The 26,818-nt window shown below is 39.6% G+C and overlaps 2 protein-coding genes across 3 annotated transcripts; both read left to right on the top strand.

Annotated features, from left to right (window-relative positions):
- Positions 1–3,447: 3,447 nt before the first annotated feature.
- LOC143849545 (putative WRKY transcription factor 40) lies at positions 3,448–7,542 on the top strand. The gene is made up of 5 exons (XM_077358602.1): positions 3,448–3,579; positions 3,681–3,746; positions 4,537–4,794; positions 4,990–5,103; positions 6,922–7,542. Exons 1-5 carry the CDS (start codon positions 3,523–3,525, stop codon positions 7,267–7,269), a joined length of 843 nt encoding a protein of 280 aa, XP_077214717.1. The 5' UTR covers positions 3,448–3,522; the 3' UTR covers positions 7,270–7,542.
- A 4,024-nt stretch (positions 7,543–11,566) lies between these two features.
- LOC143849544 (stromal cell-derived factor 2-like protein) lies at positions 11,567–24,933 on the top strand. 2 transcript variants are annotated; one of them, XM_077358601.1, is made up of 7 exons: positions 11,567–12,073; positions 12,241–12,381; positions 13,437–13,577; positions 24,129–24,178; positions 24,266–24,395; positions 24,508–24,610; positions 24,775–24,933. In XM_077358601.1, the coding sequence occupies exons 1-6, from the start codon at positions 11,972–11,974 to the stop codon at positions 24,589–24,591; spliced, it is 648 nt and encodes a 215-aa protein (XP_077214716.1). In that variant the 5' UTR covers positions 11,567–11,971; the 3' UTR covers positions 24,592–24,610; positions 24,775–24,933. The 2 variants fall into 2 exon arrangements, with proteins under 2 accessions (XP_077214716.1, XP_077214715.1); XM_077358600.1 differs by having other exon boundaries at positions 11,569–12,073; positions 24,508–24,933.
- The last annotated feature ends 1,885 nt before the right edge of the window (positions 24,934–26,818 follow it).

The following is a 26,818-nucleotide window of genomic DNA, read 5'->3' as shown; positions in this document are numbered from 1 at the left end:
GATCCTCGCACGAGAGGGAGAGGCAAACATCTTTCCAATGTTTGCTAGACTCATTTGGGGAGAAGAAAGGCTGGCGACATGAACAAGAAGACCTTCAGATAGGCCTTGACGAACACATACGAGAGAAGTTAGATTGTCGTCCGTGGGGGTGAGTAGCATACGAGGAAGGTAGGAGTTGGGAGAAACCGGTGATGGAGTTACTATTTATTTTATTTTTTTGAAATGACCCGTGATGGAGTTGCTGTTACGATCATGAGGAGGGGGCCTACCTAGGTATGAGACTAGGTGGGACCTAGCCTGGTATAGGATAGGTTTAAAGTGCCCAGCTTAATGTGTTCCATCACCTCTGGAGCTTTTGACGTATTGGTTGGATACCTAACATTTGGAATCAAAACAAGCACCACATCCCATATTCGAGTCATGGAAGGGGCAACCTATGGAAAAGAATACCTGGAAAGGGCTTCCTTGTAAAAAAAAAAAGGCAGGGTGAAGTTACCACAGAGTGGGCCATTGCAGAACGGACGACCTGTGAAAATGGCTACTTAGAAAAAAGGCCAGAGTGAAGGCTGCCGCATAGTGGGTTGTTGAAGACAACATATGCGAAAAGCTTAGTGGAACGTTAAGATCCTAAGTGGTGGTTTACCTATGTGTGGGACTAGCTAGGTGGGGGCCAGCCTCGTATGGAACAGGTTTATAGTGCTTAGCCTATCGCGTTCCATCAGCTCTACAGCTTTTGGCGTATTGGTGAATCTGCCATGATCGATTGGAGAGAATGATTTTGCAAGAAGATGAAAGAGAGACAGGAAAAAACTTAAAATGGAAGAAGCATAGCCGTTGTCACCCGATGCCATATTAAACCACACAAACAAATTCTTATAAACCACGAACATCACAATGATTCGGCAAGAGGAAGGCTAGACTGAAGGGAGCTCTTGCAGAAGTGTGATGAAAGGGCTCTCCCATTGGCTGCACATCACCAAAGTGTATTTAACATTCGTTGATTTTTTTCATTTTACGTGCAGCCAATGGGGGAGCCCTTTTATCTCATTTTTGTTAGGGCTCCCTTCAGTCTAGCATTCCTCAAATCTCAATTACAACAAAAGAGAAAGAAATTAAGAAAGGATTGATATGTTGGAATCGAGTTGGCCTAGCAGTTATTCAGCCTGAGTGGCTAGCTCTTCACGCAGAGGTAGTAAACTTATACTAGCTGGCAGGCGCGGAGTAACATATAGAATGAGGGGGGCCATGGGCCCCATTGAATAACAAAATCTCGTTTGTGGTACATGCTTGGATAGTTGGGAATTGCTATCGTCCATCGCAAAAGGTTTTTCGCCAGCCACCTCGTGAGCTGTTGTCTTCATGCAACAAACCAGCCGCGAAAAGCCTTAAGCGATGGACTCTAGCAAATCCCTGATAGTTTAAATGCCATGCCCCCGCGGTAACCTCATAATGGACTAAATAATGGAATGATACATTTCCTGGTTTTTTAATCAGTTGTTTGGTGGCAGGGTTGCAGTCATCAAACGACACTCTTCTAGTTATTAAACGAATGCAGGAATAGGTCTTCTCTCACGTCAACTTTTGGCTTACGTATAAGGATCGGATTCCTTTGTCTGCTGCTACTTGACTTCCAACAAGTCGTTGACGGCTATAAAAAATAAGGTTTATATTCAATAAATAAACTGACGTCAAAAGGTGGGCCATGTGGCAGACTTTAACGCATTTTGACCTCAATTCTGTTTACAGGGGTGTGAATTATCCTATGTGCGTGCGAATATATGCCCTAAATAAAACGACGAAAGAATAAGACAAGGCGTATCATTTATGACATGCCTAAATATAATTATCCACGTATTTGTTATTAGGAAAGTGGTATATTCGCCCCATTTTTTTACTTGGGACAGCGCCCTCTAGTGTAAAAGAGCAGTCATAAATACACTAGAGGGGGCCGTCCAAGTAAAGAAGGGGGCGAATAAACAGACCCGTTGATTTGTCCATTCTTGTTTTGTGTTCCCTCTAGAAATTGAAACCGTTGATTTTTGTAAGCCTTTATCTGACTAACTAATGATGTCCGTTCAGCATGGGATTGTCTACAAGATCAATCTGGATTCTGGAATTCTCGATTTTAATCTACGGCTGAGAATTAATCATTACTGTGCCAGTGGGATTCGTTTAAACAGATCCTTTTCAGACTCAAATTAATGTCACGGTAATAAAAATGACAATCACGGACGTATGCACCCAGCTGAAGCCATTGATGTCATGATGTGGGCCCAAGTTGAATGTACATAATGTACATGTACCACATGTACAGCAGTGGTGCTCGTTAAACTAGTGCACTTCTAACCGTTTCCTTTTAATGTTAGTCAATTCAGTAAACCTCAGTGTGATTTGCCTGATTGCCTCTACCCTCTTATGATTAACCAAAAATTACTCTCTCAAATTGATTCGCACCCAGTTAAGGTGGAATTGACGTTAAAAAGCGTTAAAGTCTGCCACATACCCTCCTTTACAGAGGTGCGAATTATCCTCTAGAGGGTGCGAATTTATAATCGCCCGGTAGTTATTATTTCTTCTAATCTGTGTACGCTTTTGATTCATCTCCTAGTCACCACTCACAAAAGCTTTCGTGTTGCTCGTTTTCCCCCTTATGTAACACGTCGACCCCACCAAAATCAAAGAAGAAAGAGGGAAAGACGCGCTTTTCCGAAGTAAAAACAGGACTGCACAGTGCACACCCACATTTTAGTCTTTCTCCCGTGTGTGCTCGGCTACTCTGAAAGTTACATGCAGACCTTAAAAATATCATAAAAAAATAAAAAAATAAAAATAAATAATAAATAAATAATCCAAAAATCTTTTTTTTTTCAACGACCCAACTACTTTTATAACAATAGACGTAGCACACAGGTCGCTTTCACAATCAGTTCGAGAATTATTGGGTCCCACAAGTGGGAACAGGGGCACATATCACGACCATTGATCTTGTAGAACATCATAAGAAGACCCACAAGTCTAACGGATATCCCATACTTCATTAGATAAAGAATTAGAAAATCAACGGTTTATCTTTCTTCGTATATGTGCTTGGTGATCAGGACCGTTGATCTAATTGGCCATCATGGCGCGAACAGAGATCATAACCAAAATTATTCATGGACATGATCCCTACCGTACAATTGACATCTCGATCGCCCCCGGTCCTCATTTTATTCTAATATAGTTCTTTGCCTTTGAAAAAAAAAAAAAAAAAAAACTTTATAGGTAAAGACAAAGACGAAGACTTGAGGAATTCTCGCTCCTTACAGTACGTTTCATACCTTGAAAAAGGGAAGAGAAGAATTGGAATAAGCTTACGTTTGTTGATGATGTAAGCACCTTACGTAAGCCATATACCCGCTCTTAATTCATAAATACCTTGGATCTGGTTTTCAACATCATAAGTTTGAACACCCGTGCTAAGACTACATTCCTCTATCCTTCTACTAAAGAGAGAAAGATATATTTCTTACCAGAAAAATAATGAGGTTTATGGACGATGATGTGTGCAATGATGTCTATCTAGGCTTTGATCTCAATGTAAGCTATAACCAAATAGCTCTTTGCTTTCTCTTCATCAGATACTCTCAATGTAATGCCTTTGCCTTCTTATGCTTGTTGCTTTCATTTCCCATTTTCAGAATAATCTTAGAGAAAATCACCCCGAAGTCATGGATAGTCAAGAAGATCGCCCCGATAATGATAAGGTATTTCAGTTCTGCTTCTTTCTTTTCCTTCCTTGTTTTCATTCTTTCAAGTTTCAAACAAAGCTTGTAACAAGGGGACATCATAGACCAAAGGAGACAGTTTTACATTTGAAATGAAAGAGACCGTCAATTAGTTTACTTCTTAGAGATTTTCAAAATAGAAGTGCTTTTTTAAAATGGGGTTTTCAAAGTATACAGTAGTGTGTGCGAATATTGCCTTGAGGTACCGAATTCTTTCATATCTCAAACTTAATCTACCATGCTCTATGTTGGATTTTTCATCAACATTACTCTGTCATGTGATTTAAAAAATTGAAAGTATCAAGCTTTTGCCAGAAATTTTAAATTTCCACCCGCTTCTGGTTCCTCTTCTTCTAAAAAAGAAGGAAAGACAGACAAAAAGGCAGTGGACAAGCTGAAAAAAATAGGTGGAAATATCATTTCCCTCTGCATATAAATAGGGATTTGCTAAGCAATTTTGAGGGAAGGCATTTGGTAAATTTTGTCTTATTCATTTGATTCATTTGAGATGGCTGTTCTCTACTGCAAAACTGAGCTGCACGAAATTGCCTAGCAAATTCCATGTAGTATGAGGACATATTTACATGGGATTTGCGAGACAATTTTAAGGAAAGAGCAGTGAATTAAATGAATATGACAAATCTGTTCTGCGATGGTTGTTCTCTCCTGTAAAAGTGAGCAGCGAAATGCCTACCATGCTCTTACATATTATGATAATTAGTTTTGAAGTCTACTGCTGTGTATAACAAAGTTTTCTCAAGTTCTAAAGGTTCTTCAGACAAAAGCTCTTGAAGCAGAATTAGAGCGTCTGTACAAAGAGAATGCACAGCTTCGTCTTATGCTTGAGGTGATGAACAATAAATACAACACTCTGAAAGCCCAATTAGAGGAGACGAGAACACACAATATTGGCGACACATTAGAACGTGGCTCAAGCCAAGACTCAAGCAAGAGAAAGGAGAGGGAACTTCCGAAACCAAAGTCGTCGCAATTCTTCGTAAAAACCGATGCAACAGACACTAGCTTAGTAAGTCTCTGCAAGTATACTTACAATGATAAAAGACCTGCTTAGCTTTTCAGTTATTGTATATTTTGTGGTGAAGTATAAATGATTACATAACACCAACTCTAACAGCTTAAGCTTTTGGAGTAATTGGTAGTTTCACATTTTGATCTTCTTTCTCTCTTTCATTTTTTTTTTTTTTTTCATTTTCTATTTTAGATAGTGAAAGATGGGCACCAATGGAGGAAGTATGGGCAAAAGGTAACCAAAGATAACCCATCACCTCGAGCTTATTATAGGTGTTCAGCTACAGGATGCCCCGTGAAGAAAAAGGTAATTTCATTGTATTGCAGTTACTTTTTGAAAAGTTCGGAAATGGAAAATACTCCTAAAATTTCCCACTTATTTCACATGTAAAAATGTAACTTGAACAAACACTATTCAATTTTTATTTACAGAAACTTCAATTCTACGATAATATCCCTCTAAATTGACCAAAGTCATATTCTTTCTCTCTAAATCGTGGAAAGGAAGGAATATTCTGAAAAGAAATATTCGGAACGAAATGTTTTTCTTCCAATCCAAACAGGGCCCGAGCCCAAGTTTGGATTCAAACCCAAATTACAATTCTTTAAACTTTCATATTATAATTACAAGTATTTGAAAGAAGAAGCAGAATCATTGACTTTGGGAAAATCAAAAGATTTGTTTTAGGTTTACCCTGAAACTTAAAAGAACAGGTGAATTCATTACCTTATGGTTTTGAAGTTATTTGCAAATAGTTTTGAAGTTAGATATAATTATGTGCAGATAATAATCATTATAATAGTCTTAAAAATGATCTAGCTAATGGCTTCCAATAGTGTCCCAGTTGCAAGTAAGATTAAACTAAAATGATCTTATTTTGAAATAAAGACCAGTCTTGGGGGTATTGGGCCTCTTTGGACACCTCTAAAAATTATTTTTCATATAATCTTATATGCAAGTGACTTTGAAATTAAATTTGATTATACAAACAATGATTATAAGAACTTTTAAATTTATATAGTTCATACTTTTTTTTGAACTGATAAGAATTTATTCAAAAAAAGAAAATGCACGACCAAGGGGGTCGTAGTGAAGAGGATACAAGGAGATTGGAAGATACAAGGACATAAACCATTACACAAAGGGCCCCTGATACCATGGGGGAAGAAAATAAAAAATCTCTAAACGATCCGCCTCTCCATTTGCCAATTGCCCGACGTGATGAAATCGTATTGAGTGCCATTCCATGCGATCGCCGATCTCTTCAATGAATTATGTAAATCTTCAAGGCGGAGTCGATCTTCCATCTAGCCACCGGATGACTTTCAGTGAATCCCCTTCCACTACAAGATTCTCCAACTCTCAAACCACCATCAATCTAATGCCATGCCAAATTGCTCTAACTTCTGCTTCGTTTGAATCCGTTATGTCGATCAGATCAGAAAAAGACCACCTTCTGTAGCCTTCTTCGGCCCTATGGAGCCCTCCAATTCCGAGCGGGCCCGGATTCCCCAAACTGGAAAACACCAAAATTTATTTTTAACCACCCAGGATTAGGGGGGAGACCATCTGGAGGACCAGCTCCATATGCTCCATGCTAAAGCAAACCACCTTCCAACATCACCCAGTATCTGAAGCAGAATTCAGACTGAAATCTAAGAGGTATTAACGTCTCCATTGCAAACAAGATAAACTTCAAATAGTCTTATTTGCAAATAAGGACTAAACTTTCCTCCCCTACAAAATAGCAATGTTTGAAAGTGGATGCTTTGTTGTAACTAGATCTCTAGATTAGTTTGTATTAGCAAATTGTAAGAAAATCTAATATGTTTAACTTTAGATATAATATATGCAAGTAGTCCAAAGTAAGTTTTATTTATTTTATCATCTATACCGTCAAGAAAGAAGAAGAACAAATAAAACTACATTTGGCCTTTTCCAACTTTTTTTTGAATAGTGGACTTTTTCAACTGTATTTGACGCAATTCAAAAAAGAAAGTGAACAAATTTTTTAATCAAACTTTACCACATAAATGCTTTTGAAAAGTTGAATTTGGTAAATTTTCAAACTATCATGTAATCCTAGTCCTCTTCTTCTTCTTTCTCTTTTTGTTTGGATTCCAGGTACAAAGATGTGTGGAGGATAAATCAATTCTCGTAGCGACTTACGAAGGAGAGCACACACATATGGTACACAGTGGGATCGATGGCTCGACCTCACAAAGCTCAGAGATTAGATCAGGCATTGGTCTTCCTTTTTCTCTCGTACTTGATGCAACTTTGTCTGAGAGCAATTCACAACTAAGACCATCTCAAGATACCATGAACAATGATGACAACAACCATAACAACAGTAACAATATTTTGGAAGAATATGTGGCTTCTTTAACAAGAGATCCTAATTTCACCACAGCCATAGCGGCCGCTGTTGCTCTCTCTATCGTCAACCCTCCTCATCCACCCAAGAGTTGATGTAAGTGTTCAAGTATAGATGATTAAATAACAGGAACTCTAACAGCATAAGCTTTCGGAGTAATTGGTTGTTTCACACTGTATCAGAATTATTGACTCACGACAGGTCCTGGCTTCAAAACCCAACATCTCTATATTAAAAATGCATGTCTATAGTCAACCTGAAAGAGGGGCCAAAAGTGAATGTTGAAATATAAGTTATTAGCTTAAGCTTTTGGAGTAATGGGTTGTTTCACAATTCAAATGTGAAGAAAAAGAACTTGGAACATTATCCTTGAGATGTTTGTCATGGTGATTATTTTCTTTTCTTTTACTTTATTACTTCGAGGTTGCGATGCTAATTGTGAGATGCAGTGGAAAATTATTGAAAAACAATCCGACCAGATACTTGATAAAATTGGCGAGGGGTATGATTAAACTATACAATTGCATGCCATAACCATTTTCGAAGGATTGGAGAATCAGATTATCAGGAAGATACCCTAAGTCATAGTCTAAATTAACATCAAGGATCTTTGTTGCGCACATATGATGTTTGTCTTTATTTTATCTTCTTTTCCATCAATATTCCTCTATTCCGCTCCTTCATGGCTACAGGTAAACATGCCAAAGTAGCAATCACTAAATCATATCTTTCTACAGTCGTGGAGGATCATTGAGGGCACGAGGAGTCACCAACTATACCAGATTCTTGCACAATAACACTAATAGAAAGTGATCTTTTCCTTATAGCGAATGCCGCTTTCACATGTTGTATGATACACATTCTGTGATGAGACTAGAAAAGCTTATAGTGTACGTACCAGCAAATAGTTACAAAATGTAAGATAAATCTTCATCAACTCGCTTGTGTTTGGAAGACCTACCACAAAATTTCTAGCATGGATCATAGACAAGCTAAGGGTGTCATGTTGACCTCATGAGAAATTAAGATGTCTAAGTATCATGCTTATAGTGTTTCATGTTGGATGCTAACTCCATAAGAAGTCGCCATCTAAGTTAGGGCCTATGACCCCAAAACATGGCTCTTATATTAATAGAATGCTCTTCATATTGAAATAGAAGGGGGTGTTACGGTCATGAGTGGGGGCCTACCTAGGTATGGACTAGCTGGGACCAGCCTCGTATGGGATAGGTTTAAAGGGCATTGTTAAATTTTGGAGAGAAGATTTCACTAAACTTGGATATCTTGGATTAAATTACAAAGACAATTGATGGTGCTTATAAAGAGCACTTACATGATAAACATAGAAATAAATCAAGACAACTTTGGAAAGAGATAAATATAAAATTCCTACATACTAAGATTGGCCTAATTGCTAATTTAATTAAGTTACCTAATCTAGCTAGCTTTCCCATTCAACCCACTTGCCTAATCTGCACCAAGATAGTACAACGGTCTGATCTGACAAATCTTAACAAGCCCCCTCAAACGTATATTGATTGAAAATCAATAAACGTTTGCTTACAATAAAATTTTCCAAATTGATTACAATAAAATGTCCCCAACACACTTAGAGGTGCAATGCACACCAAGCTGATGAAGAAGGTCTTGACTGATGCTTCTTGCCAAATGCACACCAAAGCCGGTTGCCGAAAGGAAGCCACAATGGGCTAGATGTGACTCAAGGCCTCGATGGCGAGTCTACATAAAACGGGTCACAATGGACCAAGGCCACAATGGGCAAAGAGATGGATCGACTTTTGAGAACAATCCACAAAGAAGTTGAAGACTTACTTAGGCACATACTCCATAGGTCCGAGGCATATTACCTCAATGGACTTAAGTACCTCAATTGAGTAGAGTAGTTACTATTTCAGGCACGCACCCCAAAGGTCCGGCATATACCTCAATGGACTGAAGCACCTCAACTGAAATAGTTTGGAAAAAGAAAGATTTGAAAGAAAAATAAGATGGAGACAAACGACAACGGCTTAAGGACGACAATTATTAGCAAAAATGATGAAGCAAATATCAGCAAAAAATCTGGATAGAGAATGAGAGCTGTGCATATCAAATATTTGGGTTCGGATAAGACGAGATGAGACTCGGATAACTTTAGTGCGAGGGGGTGTCATTACAAATATTTGGGGTGTTATGTAAATGCAACCAAGAAATTAAAACAAAGGGGCTGTAGGATTCAAAAAATAAAATAAAATGGGTGATATTTTCACACCTTCCATCCCCATCCCATCTCGTGAGAAACCCTCTCTGGCAAAGATTCAGAGATCATGTCTTTCCCATCTCTTCCCTAAAGGATATAAATATCATGGGATATCATAGGGATTTCTCAGAGAGAGAAAAATATCATCTCAAATGGCAACAAAAGAGAAGAGCATATGGTTTAATCCCAACAAAAATCCGGAACTGACTCACCGAAAATATGGGTCTTTTAGCTTGGACCACATCTTCATCAATTAGTTTTGGAGAGATGTAACGACAGGGGCTTGTAGCAGGATAGAATAAGATTTATAGAAGATTTGCGATGGGATGGTCGAACCAGTATAGGATGATTAAAGAGCAGCAAGCCAGAGAACAAAGTTTGATGAGATAAAACCAAACAAGGAAGAAGACCTAACGATTTACTTACTATGGCCGGGTAGAATTGAAGAAGATGATGAAAAGGTTGTGTTTGCAATGGCAATCGATTGGGGCCCGGCAGACTGCCAATCTAGCCATCTGCCGGAGGACGAGCTCTGCGAGGTTGTGATCAGCGCAGGGGCGGATCGATCCTCTCTGAATACAATGTTAAATTTTGGAGAGAAGATTTCACTAAACCTGGATATCTTGGATTAAATTGCAAAGACAATTGATGGTGCTTATAAAGAGCACTTACATGATAAACATAGAAATAAATCAAGACAACTATGGAAAGAGATAAATATAAAATTCCTACCTACTAAGATTGGCCTAATTGCTAATTTAATTAAGCTACCTAATCTAGCTAGCTTTCCCATTCAACCCACTTGCCTAATCCCATTCAACCCACTTGCCTAATCTACACCAAGATAATACAACGGTCTGATATGACAAATCTTAACAGGCATAGCCTAACACATTCCATTATCTCTGAAGCTTTTTGTGTATTGGTTAGGTACCTAACACGGGGGGAGAGAGGGGGAGGGGGTAATGCTTACGGAATTAGAAGATATTAGGCACCAACCTCGTTGACAAGCTTCAATCTCTACTAATTTCAATAAGCTTATTTTTGCGAACCTAACATGCATGATTAATTGGTTGAATTGATACATAATATTATGATATTTTTATTAGGAACTTAGGGGAGTTCAAAATAATATATTAATATGTTCTACCATGCTTACAGAGATGAAATTTCAGGAGGGATTGAATGAAAACTGTGGAGATATATACTAAGCTAGCTTTAGAAAATAATCTTTAACGAAGGCCTTAGATTTTCACAACTGATTGTGAGCCTAAAAGCGATTGTTGCACTCTAGAGTCCAATAATCGGTTTTGAACTCGTAATTTTTAAATTTTAGGTCCAATAATTAGTTTTGGATTCGCCTTCGGTTGTCAAAATCTAAAGCCGACCGGGCCTAAATAATTCGAGTAGTAGAATCTTGGAGGCTATATATCATATCCACATTTGGGCTCACCAAATGAAGGGACCAGATGATGTGGAGGTCACCAAATGAAGGGCCCCCATTGCGTAATTTTGACTCGGTTTTGGACTCACAATCGATTTGTAATAATCTTAAACCGACATGGCATTTAGCTTGTGAATAAACGATTAAGAGAAACTGTACAACGACCTACATTGAAGCTGTCCGCCTGTCTCGTGGATTTCAAGACTATTTTGAACTATCTTTCGTGATCAAAGACTCTTGATCTGGTGGGCCACCTCTAGTCTGGTCCATTTCTACCATTCTCCCCATGATTGGATGATCTCAGCCACTGATTATCATTAGAAAAGAGAAGTTGCATATTTTATGGGAAAATGATAAATTCGCACCCCTGCAGGATCATTCGTACGCTCCTTTCAAGTGGTGCGAATTATCCTACTGGGTGCGAATTTATCATAGCCAGGATCACCTTCTCACAAAGTCACAAGTAATTTTGGTACGCGCAACAGAACGACAAGTTTTTGCATTGTTCTCTTCCAACAATCAATCAAAATCGTCCACGTCAACTAGAAGTCCATTTGTCATCACGTAATTTGTCTGTAATGGTTGCAAAAGTCACGCGACACAGAGAACGGAAAAGGGCCATGATAAATTCACACTCCCGGTATGATAATTCGCACCACTTGTAAAGAGAATTCTGGCAGACTTTAACGCCTTTTGACGTTTTACAGAAGTGCGAATTATCCTACAGGGGATGCGAATTTATCATGGCCCCCGGGAAATAGCAACGATATTCAGATCGAAACCGCGACAAGAGAGAGAGAGAGAGAGAGAGAGAGAGAGAGAGAGAGAGAGATTCCAGAAACCCTAATCTTCTCCATCTCTCCGAAAAAGCCTCGATCTCTTCTTCGATCTGGAGAGTAAGAGCGGGAGAATCGTGGCTCCTTCAGGGCCACAGGGCCTCTCTCGAAGAAAACAACAACAAAACCAAACCTCTTCTTCTTCTTCTCCTTCCCTTCAAACCCTAACCGGCCGAACTCGAATCATATACAGAGAATCCTCACCTCCAGATTACCCCTTCTGGCAACAGATCTGGTTCCTTCTCCTCCTCCTCTTCATGGCGATCTCCCTCTTCGCTCTCGCTTTCTTTCTCTACCTAGGTCTCGATCTCGACCAAACCTCCCCTTTCCCTGCCTCTGCTACTCCTGAAGGAGGCGAGGTATTTCTAAACCGTAGGTTTTCGATTCTAATTTGGAGGAATCGAAGATAAAGATCTCAATTTTTTTTTTTTTTTGCTTTTTGCAGATCATGTTCTCGGCTTCTCCTTTTCTAATTTGGGGGAATCGAAGTAGAGTTCTGAAATTTTTTTTCTTTTTTATTGTGCAGATCACGTATGGGACGGTCCTCAAATTGATGCATGAGAAGACGAAGGTGCGCTTGCATTCGCACGATTTGCCCTATGGCACTGGAAGTGGCCAACAGTCTGTTACTGGATTCCCCAATGTTGATGATTCCAATAGCTATTGGGTTAGTTTCATGTGTTATTCTTATATTATTTTTCTATCCTTTGATTCTAAAGAGTTGGATTGCTATGTCTTGTTTTTGTCATTTTGAGGTAGTTTTGTTTGGCGGAATCACACATTGCTCATGAGAAACTGAAACAACATGGCTTATACTTCAACTTTTTATTAGTCGAATGAGCGAGGAGTAATTTCATGTTATGAAAATACAGCATTCATGGGCAAATCATTCTTCATGATTACTTCATTAATTTACGTTGATTGATAGGTTTCTCAGTGTCCTGCTCTTTTTTTTTTCTTTTTTTTGACACATTCTGAAAGATTTTGAGAAATTGTAGAAAAATATGGAGAAAATCTGATACAGTCTTGGGTGCCATTTCATTATATTTATAGACTTTTAGAAGTGGTTTACATGAAAAACATGTGCTTAATTACCTAATTCTACATATGTTCAAAATTCAAAGTACATAACAACCTTAACTAAAAAAACTAATTGCATGATATATTCCAACACATTCACTGCTTCATTTTTTTTATTTCTAATTTTACTTTTTTTAACACTTCAAAGAAGTATTTGTAGTTTACTTCTTCTTCTTTTTTGTTGATCTCTGTTTTTTGTTATGATTGTAAACTGGCAGAAACTTATTCAGCTGAAGTGCAGTTTAGTCGATTTGATTAGCATTCTTTTTTTATTTTTGTTCTAGTTTATGTGTTTCTGGCCATGCGTTTTTTTTTCTTGGTTGATGTGTTTCCTTGAATGCTCACAATTGCCTTACGACAATTCTATGAATCCTCAACATTTTGATTATCTAATTTCAGAGTTTATGTTCCACACTAATCTTGTGAACTTGCCATATCTGTATGTCCCAACTCCCAAGTTATTATCATTTGTGTTTCTTCATCATGTCTTTGTCTATTCTGGCTACGTGATCGTATGATGGATATTATCTGAGGATGAAACTCTATTTATTTTATAGCTCATGGGGGTTCATGGAGCTGTTACGTTTTCTTGGTTAGGTTTGCTTCTAGTGTATGATTTTGATTTGATATGGAACTCTCCAGATTGTGAGGAATCAGCCAGATATGTCTGCTAAACAAGGTGATGCCATTAAATCTGGAACTATTATCCGACTGCAACACATGAGAAGTCGAAAATGGCTACATAGCCACTTGCACGCGTCTCCACTATCTGGTAACCTGGAGGTGAGTTAGGGTTTCACCGTTTTGACTGCAATTAGGTAGATGTTGGTGAAATTTGAATTGTCATAATCTTCATATGTGCTTCGTTTGGCAGACCACAATTTTAACTTATCAATATCAAAGATCATAATAATTGGGGAAAAACATGAATATATAATAAGTTATCAACTGACTAGTAAAAATTACATACAGCGCAAAACGGGTTAAGAAGGCAATGGCATTAAAAATTTCTGCTTGTTTAGATAAAAAGCTTTGGAAGAATGGGTTGGCCATTTCTGCTCCTGGATTTTAATTACATTTAGGCCACGTTTGCATACCCACAAGATTTGGATTTGGATTTCTCACATTTGCAGTTGAGATTTGGAACCGGATCAGATCCTTAGATTTCCAAATCAGCTACAACAGTGTAAGAAAAAACTGATTTTTCAAATCTTTTCTGCAAGACATTATTTGGAAATCAATTTTTGTGGCAATTACCTTCACCCTCTCTGCTCCTTGAGCTTGCAGCAGGAGCAGCAGCGAGAGCTCCCTCTCTCTCTCTCGCTCTCTCTCTCTCTCTCAACATGAGCATGAGGATGATCGATGTATTTTGTATCCAAAACTCAAATCCAAATCCAAATACAAAAACATAAGGTATCCAACTGTGGCCTTAGGGATTGTGAAAGAAAGCAGAGGAATTTTCGAACATACTGCACATGAAATGATGAATCTATTAATATATTTGGTTCAGTATATCTTGGGATGATGCTAATCTCCTCAAGATGCCGTGGATATTTCCAGTTCACCAATGGGCCTCTTTGGTTTGCCGATAGTATATTCAAGACTGCCACACATTCCGAGAACCTACATGTCTGTTGTTTGGTTCTGCTTATAATATCGGACGAGATCCCAGTTATTTTTGAAAAAATAGGTGTTACTGCAATTTGAGCTGAGAGGTGGAATTGCTTTCCCTTCCATTTTCTGGGATGACCAGATCCTATGCTTGAATTCCATTTCTTTGAAAGTACTTTTGACGCATTTTCTTGAGTACAATTTACCAGAGCAGCTGAAGGTTGACTTATCTGTGTCTGTCTAGTATTAATTCCTGGTTGAAGCAAACCTATATTGAATTGTATCTTATTACCCATCATCTATGATATATTTGTTTCCTACTTGGATCAAATTTCCACTAAACTGCAACTCCCTATAAACTTGCAAGTTTACGATTACTATGATTTCACTTGTTGTTTAATGCATTAAATTGATCTTTTGTTACAATAGGCTACAGTAGTTTATATACTTGTCTACTTAATCAGCCTAATCTAAGAGCTTTCGATACTTTTGTGGACTTGATATCATTGTCTTGTATCATGTTAAATGATTACCTTAACGTCATCCCTCACTTTTGTAGTCTTGTGATTGCAGTTCTGTTTCATTCGCATATCGATTAGTTTTTTTTTTAAAAGTAATTCGCATATCGATTAGTTTTTTTTTTAAAGTAATTCGCATATTGATTAGTTTTTTTTTTAAAAGTAATTCGCATATCGATTAGTTATACTTAGTCCCTTATTATTGAAGTAACTTTCTAAACACTACTGGTTATTTTATTTGGATACTCAACTTAATCTAATCATATCAACTTCACTTCTCCTTCGTTTAAACATTTCACATTGATAGATCAATTCGCCATTAATATGAGATCATAATCTGCATGCATATCCTAGCAATAAAGCACATTAGTTCGGTTACTAACATATCCTATAGTGTATCTTAGATCCAAGAGGTTCTTTGATGAGATTCTTGACCGAGTTGCTCGTTCGTCTTTCATATTCATGCATGTTAGAAGATCGGCAAATAGTATAGCAGATCATCTAGCTAGGGAAGGCGTAGAAAAGCAGGGGTTGGAGATTTATGATTTTATGCCCCCTTGATCTACTCTTATTCATGTTTCTCTTCTCCTTTTTGTCTTGTTTTTCCGATTTTCTCTCTTTGTATTGTCCAGGGTTGACCTCCTCTGTCTTCCTTTTGCTTGTGAACGAAAATTGCAACCATTAAAAAAAAAAAAAAAAAAACTTTGATCCGGGATTTCTAGGCTTCAAACATTTGTTTTCAGCTGCCAATATCATAATGCCTGCACTTAGAATACCGTCATCATGCGTCATTCAACTTTTCTCTGAAATATGCCACCAGTTTCCCTGAGGGGTTAAAATTGCATGCATATGTGGGGCATCAAAACAACCACAAATACTTTTTCAAAGTGGATAAAAGACTGAAAGATGTGCTTCAAACATCTTCTTCACTAATTGGAAACTTGCCTCTGCTTTGGGTACCTTGTCAACCTCTCTTGTTCAAGTAAATCAGTAATTGGAGTGACGATCGAACTTGAATTCTTGATAAATCTGTTCGGCAGACCTATTTAAACTATGCACTTAGGTTGGTGGCATCTAGGATTTCCTTTGTGAAAACCTAGCCGAAATCATATGCCGCCCGTCGCCTTACAAAATTTCTCTCTCTGCCTCACATGGATCAAACACTAACAGAAGTGTAATGCTTGCACTACTATTCTCTCCATGGTACGCGAGTTTGGCTCTTCTGTTACGTTTTCTTTTAGGTCATCACATTAAAAAAAGAGCTATATAAACTATAAACCTCTCCCTCGGTCTTACTGTGAGCCATTGTAGTATACCAATTGCCTTATTTTCATCAACTCTAATCCCATCTTTCAGTACCACCTAACATAGAAATATAAGGCTACGAGTTATAAAACAACACCTTTTGAGCTTTACATACTGTTAACAGAGAGATTTGAGAATGAATATTGTGTGTTAGCCTCCTTGCCCTAACACACACATATATATTTATTATGAAAAGAATATGAAAAGACTATAATGCCCTTAGGCTACATAAGCTTATTCTAACACTCCCCCTCAAGCTGGAGTATGAATGTCATACATGCCCAGCTTGTTACATAAATCACTCAATCGAACTCCATTCAGCGACTTGGTAAACATGTCTGCAATTTGATCATTCGTTCGAGTGAACTCGGTTTGAATTTGGCCTGTCTGAATCCTGTGACGAATAAAGTGACAATCCACTTCTATATGCTTAGTTCGTTCGTGAAATACCGGATTCATAGCTATGTGAATGGCTGACTTGTTGTCACAGTAGAGGGATGCAGGTGAGAAGTATGAGAATCCAATCTCTGACATAAACGTCCGTAGCCAAATTAATTCACAGCTTGTGTAAGCCATGGCCCTGTATTCTGCTTCTGCACTGGATCGTGACACAACGTCCTGCTTCTTACTCTTCCAAGATACTAGATTTCCACCTATGAAGTACAATAGCCATTAGTAGATCGCCGGTCAGCAGGAGATCCGGCCCAGTCTGTATTAGAGTATCCCTCAATTCTTAAATGGCTATGCTTCCTGAAGAGAAGACCTTTCTCATGAGCTTTCTTCAGATACTTCACTATCTGAATCACAGCTGACCAATTTGATGTCCGAGGCACACTCATATACTGGCTAACCACACCAACAACATATGCAATGTCCGGACGAGTGACTGTGAGATAGATCAACCGTCCTACTAACCGTCTGTATCGACCAGGATCTTTTAGTGGCTCCCCCTGGTCAGGTGAAAGCTTGACATTCGAATTCATAGGAGTCTGTGCAGGTTTTGCCCCCAGAAGACCTGTTTCTTCCAAAATATCAAGATCATACTTCCTTTGGGACAAAGATAGCCCCCTTTGTGAATGTGCCACTTCAATGCCTAAGAAGTATCTCAGAACACCAAGGTCTTTTGTGCTGAATTCCTTCTGAAGGAAATCTTTGAGGCATTGTATTCCTGCTTTGTCATTCCCTGTAATAACAATATCATCAACATATACAACCAGGAGAATCAAACCATCCTTGCTTCGAGAGCTGAACACAGAATGGTCTACAACACATTGTTTCATACCAAATCGTAGGATGGCCTTACTGAATCTCCCAAACCAAGCACGAGGAGACTGTTTAAGACCATAAATCGCCTTTCTAAGCTTACAGACGGTATGCTGCAACTCCCCCTGAGCAACAAACTCTGGTGGTTGCTCCATATACACCTCCTCCTGCAAATCACCATGGAGGAACGCATTCTTGATATCCAACTGATATAGTGGCCAAGACTTATTCACGGCCAAAGAAATCAATACACGGATGGATGGAATCTTTGCCACTGGAGAGAATATCTCAACATAATCAATCCCATAAGTCTGAGTAAAGCCCTTGGCAACAAGACGTGCTTTTAACCTCTCAACAGAGCCATCAGGTAGGTATTTGACGGTGAACACCCACTTACATCCGACTACCTGAGCACCAGGAGGAAGGGAAGCCAACTGCCATGTCTGGTTTCTGGCCAAAGCATCCATCTCAGCCTCCATAGCTGCTCGCCATCCCGAATCAAGCATAGCCTCTTGAGCAGAGCGGGGAATAGAAACCGATAACAAAGATGATATAAATGCGGTATACGAAGGAGATAGCCGAGCATAACTTACCGCATCATAAATAGGGTGATGAGTGGTACGAGAACGAGTGTGGCTCGCAATGGGGGCATCAAGAGATTCATCAACCTGAGTAGCATCATCAGAGGATGAGGGTAAAGGACTCGCTTGCTGAGAAGAGATGGCAGGGCATGAAGGCTCAACTGAAGTAGTAAAACGCTTGCAAGTATATACCTGGAAGGGACGCTGAACCAGATCCGGTGGCAAACTGGGAACCGGAACCGGCAATGGCAATGGAGGAGGAGATACCGGTAAAGAAGAGGAAGCAGGAAAGTAGGGAGTATCCTCAAAAAATGAGACATCAGCACCGATAAATTTGCGGCGAAGCTGAGGACTGTAACATCGATAACCCTTCTGGGTTCGTGAATAACCCAGGAAAACAAACTTGATTGCCCTTGGGGCCAATTTATCAAGTCCTGGGGTGAGATCCTGAACAAAGCAAACACACCCAAACACCTTGGGAGGTAACGGAAATGGATCCCCAGAAGGGTGTAACACCGAAAAAGTGGACCGATTGTTAAGAACTGAAGATGGTAGACGATTAGCCAGAAAGTAGGCTGTAAGCATAGCATCAGCCCAAAAAGATTTGGCAACATGAATCTGATACAGGATGGTGCGAGCTATGTCTACAAGATACCCATATTTTTCGCTCGGCAACACCATTCTGTTGTAAAGTGTGGGCACAAGACGACTGATGAATAATTCCACGATTATAAAGAAACTCCTGAAAACCATGCCGATCAGAAAAATACTCACGGGCATTATCAGTACGTAAACATTTAAGGGAACATGAGTATTGATTTGTAATTTCAGCATAAAATGAACAAAATGTAGAAAACACCTCAGAACGATCCTTTATTATATAAAGCCAGGTCATCCTAGAAAAATCATCAACAAAAATAACAAAGTACTTCCCACCAAACAGAGAAGGAGTACGACATGGACCCCAAACATCAGAATGCACTAACTCAAAAGGACTACTGACACGACTAACAGAACGAGACCGGTAGGAAACACGATGGTGTTTTCCATACTGACAGGACTCACAATGAAAAGGACTAATAACACCAGAAACAACGGAAGAACGCTGTAGACGCTCAGGAGAAGGATGACCGAGCCGACAATGCCAAATAAAGGAATCTGCTGAGGTACTAAACGTCGTGGGAGTGATAGCATCATTCAGGTAGTATAGGCCATCTGTCTCATGCCCTGAGCCAATCGTCTTCCCAGTCGTAAGGTTCTGAAAAACACAATAAGACGAAAATGATGTTACTGAACAATTTAGGCGATTAGTTAGCTAACTTACAGAAAGAAGATTGCAGGGAAAAGTAGGAACACAGAGTATAGATGATAAGGATAAGTGGGATGTGGCTGTAACAGTCACAGTGCCTGAAATAGGACATCGAGTCCCATTGGCCAGGGTGACCATCTTAGTAGGAGCACAAGAAGTAAAGGAACTAAGAAGTGTACTGTTACTGGTCATATGAAGAGAGGCACCAGAATCAATAAGCCAGGAAGCGGAGTGGCTAAGGGAGCAAGATGGGTTGCTACCTTCTGTGGCAAGTTGAACAGCCGGTTGTTTCCCTTTCTCCTGTAGGCGCAAAAGTGACTCATACTCAGTCCGAGAGACAAGCATGGTGTCTGAGGGAGCAGGAGTAGGTGCAGCAGGTGTCTCAGAAGTGAAGTGGGCGGCTCGAGCGGGACGCAGCTCGGGATGGAGATTGTAACAAAAATCAATAGTGTGACCCTCCATGTCACAATAACTGCAATAACGTGAGCCACGACCCCCATAAATACGGCCTCCCCTTGAATCTCGGCCCAAGCCACGGCCCTGTCCGCGACGACTGCGACCACAACCCCTAGCACGAGTGCCCCAAAATGAACCAGACTGGGCAGCAAAGGCGGACTGGTCACCAGCAACAGAGATAGCCGGATCGAGACGTAGAGCGCGTTGAACGCGAGAAAAGATCTCATCCAAAGAGAGCGTGCCTAACCCAAGGATCTGCTGCCGAAGAGGGACAAACTCAGGCCCTAAGCCATCCAAAAACCGAGTAGTACGGAGCTCATTCTTCTGTTGAGCCAAGACCTTAAGGTCGGTGGATGGGGGATGATAAATATCAATCTGCTCACAAAGACCAACAAAATCCGAATAGTACTCAGCAACAGTCGTATCTCCACGCGAGATACAAAAGAAGTCACTGTAAACATCAGTAATCCGCGTGAGATTGTTGCTGCCGGAATAGAGTGTCTCAGCACGCAACCAGACTGCCCGTGATGTATCCAGAAATAGCATGTGGCTCGCAATCTTTGGTTCCATACTTTGACAGAGAAGAGACTGAAGCTGGGCATCCTCCTGACTCCACTTATCATACCCAGCATCTTTAGGATCCGGAAGATCCGTCATGATGAAACGTAACTTGCCCTGACCTCGCAAATAGAGGTGAACAGAACGACTCCAGGCAGGGTAATTAGCACCATCCAATTTAATGGATGTCATAGAGGTCACCGACACCGGAAATGAACTGGAAGAAGAAGCTGATTGCAAGGCCATAATAAACACCAAAACTCAAATGGGATGTGGGTGAAACAGACTAGACAAGACACACCACAACAATCACAGACAACCACAGAAAAGGGCAGCCAAATATAGGCAAGCAAATCACCATGAAAAATAAACAATCAGAAGAAAAAACCACAAACATCCGCCGGAAGGACCCCGAAAAAATAAGCACGAAGCCTCATACTTGTGGAACTACAACGAAACATAGAGACAAAGCTTTAGTCATCAAGTAGGAAGTAAAGAAAAATGTAACAAAGCGGAGCCACGACCAAAAAAGGTGAGAAATGTAATGGGAAGATTTAGGGCATGAACACCCGACGGCTAGAAGAGAAGAACACTATCCTTATAGGTCAAAGAAGATGGGGAAAGATGTTACAAAAGAAGAAGGGAGAACGCGCAGGGGGGCAAACAGGGAAGAGTAGGGTTTCCAAGGGGGCAAACAGGGAAAGTTGGGTTTGTCCAGGGGGGCAAAACAGAGAAAGTTGGGTTTCCAAGAGGGGGCGTGCAGGGGGGCAACCAGTGAAGAGTTGGGTTTTCCAGGGGGGCAAACAACGAAAGTTGGGTTTCCCAGGGGGGCGCGCAGGGGGGGCAACCAGTGAAGATGGAGGAGGAAAGAGAAAAAGAAGAAGAAGAAGAAGTTAGGGCATGGGCATGAGCTTCAATGGAAGAAGAAGTTAGGGCATGGGCATGAGCTTCAATGGAGGAAGACAAGAGGTCTTCAATGGAGGTCCCTAGGGCATCGAGAAACCCTAGGGCTCTGATACCATGTTAGCAGAGAGATTTGAGAATGAATATTGTGTGTTAGCCTCCTTGCCCTAACACACACATATATATTTATTATGAAAAGAATATGAAAAGACTATAATGCCCTTAGGCTACATAAGCTTATTCTAACACATACAATTCCTCATTTTCTAAACCACATAAGTTACTGAAATGATCCTCTTCACAGTGACTAAATGAGAATATTGTCAGGTAAACTACCAAAACCCAGCCTAATGATGGGCTTCAAGACTTGGTTCATTAAGCGCATAAAAGTGCTAGGAGTGTATATTAAATTGTTAATCCGAATGGAATGACTGACCACTCATACAACCCCTCTCTAGTTTTAAAAGTTCTCTCTCTCTCTCTCTCTCTCTCTCTCTCATTTGCATCAGCTGATGCCCACTTCTCAAGTCATTCTTTGGAAAAACTCATGATCTACCCAACATATCTAACATATCATTTAGTCGGGGAATTGAAAATCAATACTTAAATCGTTATCTTATTGATCTCCTATCTATCAATGCATATATGCCAACTTTTTCTTTTTCTTTTTAAATTATATGCTTATGCTCCAACTTCTATCCTACTCAGGTTCAAAAGTGTAGGGACTGGACATGGACTTATGTCCTTTCTTATAATTCCCCTTCTATAACAAATCATTTACTCTCCTCATGCTTTTTAGGCCCCATGCGGTAGTAAGGTTTAGTAGGCTGGCATAAAAAACAAGTTAAATCTGATTTTAGGTGTCCCCCATAAGAGGTAATCTGTCTGACATCTCATCTGGTATGATATGACAAAATCCTCGTAAACGTGGCTCCAACTTCTCCATACCACACTTCTGCTCACGTCGTCTTCTACTATCAAGTTGTACACCAATCCACACTCCTGTTTCTTTCTCAAATTGACCCATACTAAGAAAGTTGTATCCCTGTTTTTTAGTACATATGAGCTCAAGTCAACTTCCTTGTAGGAGCCAAACAAACCTGTAGATTGTCTTTGACCAATGTGTATGTGTTTCTTTTGCCCTATGGATCAAATCCTTATCATATTCTCATGGCCTCTCCACTAATATGTGGCATGAATCTGTATCCACGGTATCATCTATGTCCTCAGCCTGATAATTCTTTCCAATAGAAAAAGAAATCATGCGTGGAAGCAATTACCTCACCTCTCATTTTGAGCCAATTTATATGTTTGAAGATGTGGTCCTGTGTCAGTTTCAACCCGTCAACCATAAGTGATGGCGCAATATTCTCATAATTTCTCTAGTCATACAATTTGTCATTCAATGTGCATGTCATATGGAATATAATGTCAAAGCCAATTATTGGATGCTTTTGACGTGTATATAACCCGTTGCGCGGCTAAGCTTTCTCCTTCATCTTTGTGAGTGATGTCCTGTTTCGACTTTAAAATCATCATCATCATACATGGTCTCGTCATTTGTTTCTTCATTTTCTTTAACAATATTCAACTATATTAATATTGAGCAGAATCCGACAACTTATGTCCCTACTGATTGCTCTTGCAATGTAAGAGCTTACTTCGATCCAACAGACTGTTGTTTTCTAGGAGGAGAACTGACATGCTTTCCCACTTCTCTAACATTGTCTGAGGGGTGGATTGGGAGCAGTATTTAGAGCCAACTTATAAAACCTTCATCCCATAGGTACTGTCCTAAAGCCCCGAGGAACGCTTCCTCATTCCCAGGCAGCAACGTCAGTACTTTCAATCTCATGATAACCATCAAAATTTCTCCCTTCTGATTGGAATTCTACTTTTATTTCCAATTGGTGTCCTTGGAAATGATCCATATTGATGACTCTTTATGTGTTTGGAACTTCGGGATGGAATAGGCTTTGAGAACATGTTTAGTCCCTCCCGATTTTCTGAGCCATTTTGCATGTAATAGAAATCACTTGTTGACTCATTCACCAAACTATTTCCTTGTCTCAAACTTTCGAATTGTTGGTGAAAAGTTTGCATATTGTTCATAGGGAGAAATTTACCATCTAATTCTCTTTCCATAAAGTTGGTAAAAAAAAAAAATTCTCTTTTCATATGCGCCCACGATTTGATTCTTTTGTTTCTCCATTTTCAATTCGACCTTATTGCTCGTAGCTGTTCTCACCGTTCAATGCATATCCATGCATTTTTGTCTTATCCAGCTATCCTTCTCTTTGAAAGCTTGGAATTCTTCCACATGCAACTCTGTCTAACTACAGTATGTTCACTTTAATTTAATGCTCCTTGTCTTGGACCATGGGTTGATCTACTTGCACATCAAGGTGCTGTCCCCAATTATTCCTCCAAATGACTGGTTTGCATTGGAATTGGACTGGGTTCACGGGTTGGAAATTAGTAATTTGGCACCCAATTTAATCCTCTTACAATTAACGATTTCCCATTGTTGCCTTGTTCCACGACTCTCCTTCACTGGGAATATCCCCACTAGGCATTGCAATTCCATCATCTGATCTTGAAAATTTCTATGGCCTAGAAGCCCTGCACAGATGCATGAAAAAACTGTAGTACTTCTTTCTTCCTACATATCCTGTCGATTCGAACTTTTAATTTTAAACAGAGAGCTGCTTAAAGTAAAATAGAACTTGAACCCCCAAAAACAGTAAAACAGAAATCATAAACTAACCCCTATTTGGAAACCCAGCTATCCGAGTATGTTTGTGTGTGGAACTAATTTTGGTCCATGTAGGTGAGCTGCTTTGGAGGGGATGGTAACTCTGATACTGGAGACTATTGGAGGTGACTATTCAAACCTCAAATGGTCTGTAACATCCATTTGATATAATTTGGATGGCTTATGATCTCTTGCATGACCAATTTCTACAGGATTGAGATTGAGGGTAGCGGGAAAACTTGGAGGCAAGATCAAAGGGTAAGATTGCAACACGTCGACACCGGCGGTTACCTACATAGTCACGACAAGAAATACACTCGGATACCTGGAGGCCAGCAAGAGGTAATAATTGGCATTCTCCACATCAATTTTTTTATGCTTCAGATTGAGCACTTGATGTTTTCCTTGATTAATTCTCGTTTTACTGTGTGTTTGCACTTTCATAATCTTACAGGTCTGTGGTGTTAGAGAGAAGCAGCCTCATAATGTGTGGTTGGCTGCAGAAGGTGTATACCTTCCTGTTAATGGTAGTCAGTAGTTACTCAGACTTCGCGAAGGTAAAAACATGTAATGACCATACTTCACAATGGCCTGATAATTTATAGTAGGCATCAGAGGTTGTGACTATAGTTGTAGCGCTTCTTAAAGGTCGTACATTTCTGTGTTACCATGGTTTATAGGTGGTAAGAGTGAGCTCTGACCATTGATTTTTGCCTATCAGAAACAGCGGGTTTTAGTACAGGATGCAGCTGGTCACCATATATCCTCTTCTCGCTTCCCTTCATTTATGAGTATAAGAAAGTAGTCTCTGTGTTACTTTGTCCTTGTCATTTGTTTGGCCCTGACTTAATAGTGAAGAATCAGTACTAGTACATCTTAACTCAATTGTATTAAAATGAATATAACTGAACCAAGCTCTAGGTGCTGCTTAAGACAATAAATTTCTTTATGTCCTGCTCAAGACAATAAATTTCTTTATAAACGAAGGAAAGACAAGATCAAAGAAACTAGGAGGCTGTTGCATACAGACCTTTCTCTCTTTGAGACAGTTGGAAATGAATCATCCTTAATCAGTTTTGGACTCACTATCGGTTCTCAAAATCCAAAACAAACAGGGCCTAAAGGTCTCGTCAAAGTCTAACTTGTTAGTTTTAATATAACCCTTGGGAATAAGTTGAGGCTTAAATCTCTTAATCGTCAATAAAACCGAATGAATGCGACTGTCAAAAGTTGGACCCCTAAAAAAAAATCTAATACAGTAATACCTGCATTAGATTTTAGATCTATTTTTCAACTGCCAACGTACCACCTTTTGATGTCCAGACTTTCCTCTCATGTGGAATGTTACGAACCCAAATCGGTTTTGCAAAGTGATTGATCTTCGTAGAAGGAAGAATGGGTAGATCAACCTCTCGACTCACCTAGAGCAGCCCTCCTTTGTGTGCAAAAACACAATTTTTGGGATATGTTTCTTTGTTCCTTTGAAAAAACCTAATTACATATCATTTATAGACCCACTTGACCACTTCCCCTAAAACTCCTACTCAAGCCTATTTAAATAACGCTTGTCTCTAAGACTTCTATGATCCATACCAAATAGATAGCTCGAGAGAATTCCACAAATATAAAATAATTTATTCTACCCTGTGTGTGACCCATCTAGGCATGTAACATGAAACTGGTTGGGCATACAGATTCTGGTCGCCATCTGGTGCATCATTAGGACTGTCAATTAGATGGTGCATCATTAGGACTGTCAATCGGGCCGAGCTTGGGCGGGCCTGAGGTGCTCAAGCTCAGCCCATGTCTATACAACGGGCTTCGGCCTGAGTTCGGGCTTGCCCATCACCTCTTATTTTCTGCCCGAGAAAAGACTAAGCCAAACATAGAAAAGCCAATCGGTGAGAAAAGCCACACCGATTGATTTTTTTGCCAGATTTTGTCTTATTCATTTAATAAATTTGAGGTCGAACAATAGCCTGTAGGATATGATGATCCAAACCGTTCATTTGGAGTGGGCTGAAGAGGGGCAAAATTAAGAAAGAAAAAAAAAACCTATTTAATGTCGAACTATAGCCTATAGGATAATAATGTTTAAGTAACCCATTTAATTAATATCTACTGATTTTTAAGGGCATAAAAAATCTTAAAAAATTATATAGTAAATATATTATTGGGCCCGGGCCTATAACGGGCTGGACGACCCTTAATCAAGCTCAACCCAAATTAGAGTTCGGGCTTCAACTTTTGACCAAGCTTGGTTTTGCTTGTTCTCATTTTAATTATGGGCGGGCTTTTAGCAGGCTGAATGGGCGGGCTTCGAGCTTGCCCATCCCGATTAACAGTCCTATGCATCATGCAGCAGAGGTCCCTGCCACTCCCACGCAACCAAACATACCCCAGCACTTTGAAAAATTATCCATGAACTAAGGCCATGTTTGGATACCTCATGTTTTTGTATTTGGATTTGGATTTGAGTCTTGGATACAAAATACATCAATCATCTTCATGCTCATGTTGTACGGGAGAGGTTGCTGCAACAAGGTCGAGGAACAGCGACGGCGAAGGTAATTGCCACAAATATAGATTTCCAACTAATGTGTCGTGGAAAAGATTTGAAAATCAATTTTTTCTCCGCTGTTGTAGCTGATTTGCACAAATATAGATTTCCAAATAATGTCTGGTGGAAAAGATTTGAAATCGAATTTTTTTTTCGGTGTTGTACCTGATTTGGAAATCGAAGGATCCGATTTGTTTTTGCAGAT

The sequence above is a fragment of the Tasmannia lanceolata genome, unplaced genomic scaffold, assembly GCF_043159265.1.
Source record: "Tasmannia lanceolata isolate RefF3 unplaced genomic scaffold, GAP_Taslan_0.1 ptg000018l, whole genome shotgun sequence".
Classification (NCBI taxonomy): Eukaryota; Viridiplantae; Streptophyta; class Magnoliopsida; order Canellales; family Winteraceae; genus Tasmannia; species Tasmannia lanceolata.
Note: the sequence above shows the minus strand (reverse complement) of the source record. Positions and strands in the feature narration are given on the sequence as shown.

Bases quoted from the DNA above. Each gene is read 5' to 3' on its own strand.
- LOC143849545 (XM_077358602.1), top strand. From the start codon at position 3,523: ATGAGGTTTATGGACGATGATGTGTGCAATGATGTCTATCTAGGCTTT. The intron at 3,747-4,536 runs GTATTTCAGTTC...CAAGTTCTAAAG, and splicing joins ATCGCCCCGATAATGATAAG to GTTCTTCAGACAAAAGCTCT. The intron at 5,104-6,921 runs GTAATTTCATTG...TTTGGATTCCAG, and splicing joins GATGCCCCGTGAAGAAAAAG to GTACAAAGATGTGTGGAGGA.
- LOC143849544 (XM_077358601.1), top strand. From the start codon at position 11,972: ATGGCGATCTCCCTCTTCGCTCTCGCTTTCTTTCTCTACCTAGGTCTC. The intron at 24,179-24,265 runs GTGACTATTCAA...CAATTTCTACAG, and splicing joins GATACTGGAGACTATTGGAG to GATTGAGATTGAGGGTAGCG. The intron at 24,396-24,507 runs GTAATAATTGGC...ATAATCTTACAG, and splicing joins TACCTGGAGGCCAGCAAGAG to GTCTGTGGTGTTAGAGAGAA.